Here is a 7,419-nt window from a genome sequence, read left to right on the forward strand (position 1 = left end):
TGTTGGTGTGTGTTTGTCCCCATGGGACACCGTGGAGGTTCTCTGGTCTCCACCACCACGGATGGGAAACTCTCTTGGAAGGACTTTCTCCATGACTGATGTCATAAATTTTACAAGCAGGTGCCACGACCGTGGCACAGGTTTTCCCTCGGGTGTCTGTTACTTAGAACAAAAGATATCAGAAATCCTTTTCTTCTCTAATTTTTTTTTTTATAATTTTTTTGCCCCAAACGTGATGGTGGAGTTAGTGCAAACTGACTTCTTCAAGAGTTGAATGGTTTTAGTTCATTTAGGGTTGCTTTTATTCTTGTTCCCCTTTAGAAAATAGTCACTGCATAGTTAGAAATAGGAGGAATCCTTGTTTGACACAACTTGAGTCAGTCGGTCTGTTGCTGCTTTTCTTAGAGTTGAATAGAGCTGAATTGACCAAACTTTTGGAAGGGGAGAGGTGAGACTGCCACAAATAAAAATCGCCCTAGTGACTCTGGGTCTATGCAGGAAGATCTCATCTTGTCCAGAAAAGAAGAGATTCCCAGACATAGGGTTTTATAGGCATTTAAAACTTTTAAGTGCCTCTCACTGGCTGTGACTGCCATCCTTAATTTCTAAGGTTTAGTTTGAGGATTTTTTTCTCCTCTCTGACGATGTTAATGAAGTCTGAGAAGCTGATAAGTGTGTGATAGGCAAAATGGGTTTTTATTACTGTTCAGTGGCAAGGAACAAGGTGCTGCCACACTGCCTGGAGCCCAGTCAGGGTGCTGAAGCCTCTCTTTTCCTCCCACTGTGCTCTTGAACATGAAATGTTTTCTTCACACTACTGACTTATGTGGGATTTTACTTTTTCTGTTGTGTAAAGAGTTTGAGCCACTTACACAGCCTCAGCTAAAAAGTATAACATTAAGTTTCCTTCACTCCTGTTCTAGATTCTGGAAAACCCAGTGTGAGCTGATGGCTCTTAGGCAAAAAGAGAACCAATACTACTAAAAGCAGCTTTCCAGCAAAACCACTGCAGAGCTCCCTTGGATCGGCCAAAGTGTTGGTTGCTCCTGAAGAGGTTGTAAGACCAGGCTTACCCTTGTCTAGGCATCCGTTCTGCTCTAGTGCTTCTCACTGCACAGTCCCGAATTCTGGAACTTCGGCAGCATTTCCAGAACTGAGACAGAGAAGAATTATTGAAATCAAGTGAAAATACTCTTGACCGTATATCACCTTCTGTGAAGGCTCACTTTTGTTCGCTTTCCTTCCACAGTGGTTCTGCATGCTACATCTGTCATTATATTAATCGCTCTGTATATTTCTGAGTTAATACTAATAAATTCCATTGAAGTGGAACAAGCCTGTTCCTTAATTTTGGCATAAAACCCCCAACAAATCCCAAAGCCATCTCTGAGTACATATTAAAAAACAAATGCTAATGTCTGAGGTTGGATCCTTCCATCCTGAGGCCTCTCTGCTGCGTAGTACATCAGACTTTAAACAGCAGACACCTCATTACAGCTCTTATTCAAACACGTGGGTTAAATATCCAGTCAGGCATTTGTTTGGAGTCCATTCCCTAACATTTATTGTTACATTTCAGAACTCACCTGGAATGAAATTAGCTCTTGCTAAATAAATGGAGATGGCTTCAAGGGATTTCCTTTTCTGCTTTGGAAGAAACTGAGAGGGAAGTGGACAGTAAGTCTCTATGTGCTTCTCCCTCTTTTTGTGAGAGGGTTGACACAAGGATGCTGTCTTGTACGTGTTTACTCTCTGGCTAATATAAAGAGGAGGTGCATCTGGCCAGCAGGATTGCAGTTTCATTCCTAACAGGCAGAAATCCCTTTCAGTTTGTCAGTAGTTATACCATCTCTCTGCAGCCCTAAGGGATGTCCCATGTCCTGCGCGGTTCGCTCTGGGGCTACACCAAAGCTGACGGGATAAACAGGACAGTACGTGTGACAGAGCTGGCCTCACGCCGCAGTCCAAGGCAGGTCATGGTGCCAGCTGCAGCGAGCGTCACTGAGGTCAGCGGGGAGGCTGCTGGCCAGCCATTGAAGTACTGGAGAGAAGCTCAGGTGGGGGCAATGTTTCAAACCCAAATTCTCAGATGTGGGATAACTCTGAGTGTCCATATGACACAAGATAAGTTTTCTGGGCTGTACACCTTTTATTACATGTTCTAAGGGGTTTATACATAACAAGAGTCAAGAGACTGATGTCTAACATAAAGCTTTTCCTTCTGCTATCTTTATTGTTTCTTGGAATGTTTCGGACCCCTTACAAGCACAGGAGAATTCAGTCCCATACAGGTAATAAAAATAAGTCAAAATTCAATGACAAACAACAGTAAAAAATAATAATAATAGAAGTCATCAAGTCTTTTTTAACCCCTTTGCTGGTTTTACAGCTTAACAAGGCACCGTAAGTCCCTCTCTTTTTTACCTGACTGCTTCCAGCCAGGGAACAAGGCTATGTCACTTATTTACACTTCAAGCATTATGGATGTTGCCTGCTTCTTGCAGCAAGGGAAATGGAACTGTTCTACACCTCATGCCACATGTCCTCAGGTACCAGCCTGGTGACTAATCGGACAGGTGTCTTCTAAAGTCACCTTAATTATGGTATTGTTACTAACAATATATTCTTAAATACTTAAAAACTGGCTCATAAATAAAATCAGCTGTTCTACCAGGCAGCCGGCACTCATGCTACTGGAACTCTTGGTAGAGCAGAGGAGGCACAACTATGAGCCAACAGCAGTGGCATTACTCGGTGGCACTATGGCGACACTACTCTTACTTGTCACTGTGCCTTAGCAGCGTTTTCCAGGATTTCTTTCTCCACTCTTCATAGTCCTGCTTCGTTTCAGTTTTTGGCCGTTTACATGGTGCCTCCTCCTCATCTTCAGACCCTGTGAGAGAAAGAGTCCCATGAGAGGCAGCTGTGGGCAGGTGTTCCTGGCATGACCATGGCAGTGAGCAAGTGTGCAGAGAAGCACGAGCTCCCTCGCAGCACTGTCTCATCCCGTGGTTTGCTGCTCCCATCTCACAGCACCTCTTCCCCTCTGGGTCTGAGTGCAAGTTGTTCTTAACACTACAAGGATTATCAGTGTGAACACCGCTGTTCCTCCCGCTAAGGTCTCTGTCCCTACATCAGCCAGTGTTTGCAGAATGGAGTAAGCTGCTGTGAACAGTGTTACAGCATATTGCACAAACTGAAATACAGGACATGAGGAACTGGAATGCTGCTGCATCAGGGGAGGTTCAGCTTGGACACTGTGGAAAGGCTCTTCACCAAGAGGGTGGTGGGTCACTGGAACAGGCTCCCTAAGGAAGTGGTCCCAGCACAAAGCCTTTCAGAGGTCAGGAGAGTCTGGACAATGTTCTTAGTCATATGGTTTAGTCAGGTGGTCCTGCAAGAAGCAGGCACTCAGACTTGATGTTCTTTATGGGTCCTGACCAACTTGACATATTCTACAATAAAATACTATTAAACAGTAATAAAATTCAGGACTGCTCTAGTGAGATGATTTTAGTTCATACCTAAACACAACTTACCATCGTCCTCCTGACACTGCTCCAGGTTGGTGTTCAAGCTTTCAGCTGTCTCTGCAGCCACTGGAACATCTTCTAAAAAAACAAGTAAGGTGCCTTGCTTCTGAATGGCGTTTGGGGCCCCAAAAGCGGTGTTTTATAGCAGTCCCTTGACAGCAGTGCCACCTTCCAGCAGTGTCTCCCAGTCAGAGCAGTTCCCTGGTCAGGACTGGTACCCTGGCTGTACGTCCAGTGGTGCTACACACCTCAAGGGCTGCAAGGGCTTACACTAGTGCTGGTGCTGCACTTGTAATCACAATGATCCACCATGTTCACACTCCAAAAGCACACCACTACCCTTCTGGATAACTCGGGCAAGATTATCAGTTGTTTCTCCCCCATTTCCCAAAATATAACACTTTGTTTTATAGAGGCCCACAACATGGCAGGGCTCTCCACAAACAATCCCTGAATTGGTAGAGAAATTTCCTCCAAGTTGCCTTCAGCTGCTACAGTGGTGCAGTAAGGTTTTTGGCTTTTTATAGGGCACCTACGGGAAAGTCCCTGCTTAGGGAGAGAGCGGCAGATTTGGTTTGGATTCAGACAGCACATTCAGACAGCACATTCCAGAAAACTTTATGATATGAAGCACGAAGCAGGCGTACTGTCAGTGGGAGAGTAAGAGTGAAAGCCTGTGAGAGGACAGAGGAGATAAGAAGAAGAGGAAATCTAATCCCCGGAAGATATGTGTTGTATTTCAGTCTTCCTCCTCCACAAAAACAAGCAGAGAGAGCTGCAGGTTCAACAGCATGTGAGAAAGATTCCTCATGTCTGCCCACGGTATGTGGAGGGATGGTGTCGGGTAATGGCTGAATTATGGCCAGAAGAGTAAAGCTTGGGGTTGTTAATCCTGCAGCAAGGGAAAGGAAAACAGAAGTGAGTCAGTCAAAGCAACAGTGGTAGCAAGATCATTTGTGTGTCGTGTTGCCATGTTAATGGGATGCAGAAAGCAAGCATGGAGGAGGAATCCAGGATAGGTCAGGTGAGAAAAGCAGCAGCAGAGAATGGACGGAACAGAGGTGTCAGAGAAGAGAGGAAAATATTTAATTTTTGGGCCTTGTTACATACTAAGCTGTTGCAACTCCCCTAGAAGCAATTACTGGGACTGGGAACTGGGCTGCAGGAAACTTGTCAGAATGGATGGGCAGGTTGGGCTGAAGGTGATCACAATAAAACCACAAGTGGAAAGGATGGGCCCTGTGAGGCCAGTGCGACAGGCACGCTGTCTTACAGGGATAAAGGTAAAAAACTTACTGCCGAGTTGCTGGCTCATCTTCTCCATCTGACTGCACAGCCGGTCAAATATTGCTTTTTTCACCCCAGACATAGCCAACATTTTAGTTTTGTCCACTTTTAGCTTCAAACACCTACAAGAGAAAGCAAAGTTATCTCTGCACAAAACAATGCTCCAACAACCATCATTCACGTGAGGCAAAGTTTACTATAGCAACACTGCCTGGTTTTGTCCTATCTAATCCTTGTCTCACTCAGAAACAAGCTTGTCTAAAAAACAGACCCCTCCAACTACTCGGTCAATACAGCTCAGAAACTGAGACCCAGTGGACCCACTACAAGGAAAGGCCTGGTTTGCTACAGCTACTTCCATTCCAGGAGCAGGCAGCACGGTGCACTAAGCCAAGGCCCTTTGGACTCTTCAGACATGCTGAATGAATCAGCTGCTTCCACTGAGCACCGTGTCTGTTCGGTGTCCCACTTGGCATTTGAACCCACAGCAGACCCCTCAAGCTGTACTCACTTGCATGCAGTGAACAGTGCAGCTGTTTATAAAAAGTGGTTTTGAGAAATCGAGGTCCATTTGCTGTGCTTCAGAGAGGCTGGATTCATACCTAAAGGACAAAAAGAAGAGAAAGCATTGCATAGTGTGTTTGCCTCAAGGTGCTGGAATGAATTTGTTGCATGGAACTCAGCAGTTTCAACAGGTCTTCTGTGGGATCACTTGGTCCTTTGCACCACCAGTGAAGCAGAAACAGCTTCTACTGCTGAAAAGAGCAAGAGGACTAGGAAAAAAAGGGAATTGGTATCCCCTTTTTTAATTACAAGTGTTTTTATACTGGGGATATGGATCAAGACACACCAGTAAAATCTATTTCTCGTGCTCCCCATCCACACTGCACTTTAAATCTCCGCATGACATGAAAGTTACAATGAGATGCTTTGCATAAATCCGTTCTACAATTAGGTGGAGGTAGAAGTGCAGTTTCTTTGACTCCTCTAGTATGTATTTTACACAGATAAGGGCCTCGATATAGGAGTAGCATTGAGGAGGTGCAGTACTGAAGAATTTAGTGGTTTTATTGTTTGTATGAAGCACCAACAAGCATACACAGCCTTTGTTCACTGTCCTGCAACTATTTTCAATTCTAAATCTCTAGCGGCATTTAAAGACGGGCTCTCAGGGTGGCAGCACTCCAGAACAGAACCCTTCAGTGACTTCTCTTCTTAAAGCAGACAGTACAGAATGCAAGATTTTAGTTATGTCTGTCGAATCTCCACTGAAGTGTTCTACCTATTCTTTGTACAAGAAGCGTACTGCGCGTTGTAAGACATCTGCTTCTCCAGAAGGGAGGATTTGTTTCTGCTGAGCGTTTCCTTCTCTGAACTGTGGCATGGCCAGCAGGTAAACGGAATGCAGTGTATGGACAAGTACTGGGACTGAGTATTCTGTACTGTTTATGCTATTCCCAGTTTAAGAACTGGGACTCGACCAATGACTTACTGAGATTCACAAACCAAGTCTTTTAATATATATTCTACAAAGTGGCTTAGACTGGCAGATGGGTGTCAGTTCTGGGAACCCACCCCACACTCCAGTCAGCAGGAGGGACCTGTCCCTTCAAACCAGTGAGCTCTTTACACATCTAAGGCACGAAGAATCTCACAGGAACAAAGCTGTGCTCACGAGAGCTCCTCACCTCTGTAGTATTTTTGAAGCGGTGCTCACTGCCTCTGTGCAGCAGAACTGCACAGCCAAGGTCTCGCATTCCCAGTCTGGGCATCACCTCTAGCAAGCACTCCAAAGACTTCAGGGAGCTCTGGTACATCGTCTTGTTCAAACCGGAGAGTTTTAACGAAAGAGCTCTTCCAAGACAAAGACAAACCCCACAAACGAGTAAGATTCCTTCCTGACCTCTTGTTCAGGCAGCCCAAAACAGATCAGGGGAAAAACTACATGCCACCATCAAAAAAGGTTCAGTCGGGCGACGGCAGCTCTTACCCCCTTTTCCTCCTCCACCACACCCTCCACGAAACAAGGATTTCGGTGGATTTCCGGAGAACGGCCCTGCCACCCGATTCCCCCGCGCCACCTTACCTTGTCCGCCGGCTGTTTCGTGACGCGAGCCGCCAGGTCCAGGCACAGCACCGCGCTGCTCGTGGCCGTCAGCTGCGCCACCAGCCCGTGCCCTTCACCTGGGCCAGCCGCAGCAGCTCCTCCGCCTTCCTGTGCCGGCAGAGACACCCCGTCAGCAGAGCCGAGGGCAGCGGAACCGCGGGGACTGCGACTCGGGAACGGGGCGAAGAGGGACGCGACCCGGGCCACCCCCCAGGCCCAGGCCCTCCCCTCTCAGCCCCAGGCGGCACCGCCCTGTAGTACCTGAGGACGCCGGGCTCGGTGAGGCCCAGCCGGGCGCCCAGGCCCGACGGCACCGCGCTCCATAACCCTCCCGCGCCGCCAGGCTCGGCAGCGCCTATCCCGCCCCCCCCCCCCCGCCGATCCCCGCGCCGCGCGGCGCCGGGCTTGGCAGCGATTGGCCATTCTGTCTGTCAATCGAGGGCTCGGCGGCGACCGTCCCTCTTCACCAATCACCGCGCTGCGCTTCGCAGG

General features: G+C 47.4%; 1 protein-coding gene across 1 annotated transcript; it reads right to left on the bottom strand.

The window, feature by feature from the left end:
* Positions 1-269: 269 nt before the first annotated feature.
* On the bottom strand, positions 270-7,251 carry ORC6 (origin recognition complex subunit 6). The gene is given in 14 exon segments (XM_054079176.1): positions 270-2,787; positions 2,790-2,816; positions 2,819-2,893; positions 3,540-3,611; positions 4,830-4,942; positions 5,332-5,357; positions 5,359-5,422; positions 6,509-6,567; positions 6,569-6,661; positions 6,663-6,674; positions 6,907-6,998; positions 7,001-7,035; positions 7,189-7,233; positions 7,235-7,251. Coding segments are annotated over 14 exon segments (792 nt in total). The 3' UTR covers positions 270-2,725.
* Between the last annotated feature and the right edge of the window lie 168 nt (positions 7,252-7,419).

The sequence above is a fragment of the Cuculus canorus genome, chromosome 13 (assembly GCF_017976375.1).
Source record: "Cuculus canorus isolate bCucCan1 chromosome 13, bCucCan1.pri, whole genome shotgun sequence".
Taxonomy (NCBI): Eukaryota; Metazoa; Chordata; class Aves; order Cuculiformes; family Cuculidae; genus Cuculus; species Cuculus canorus.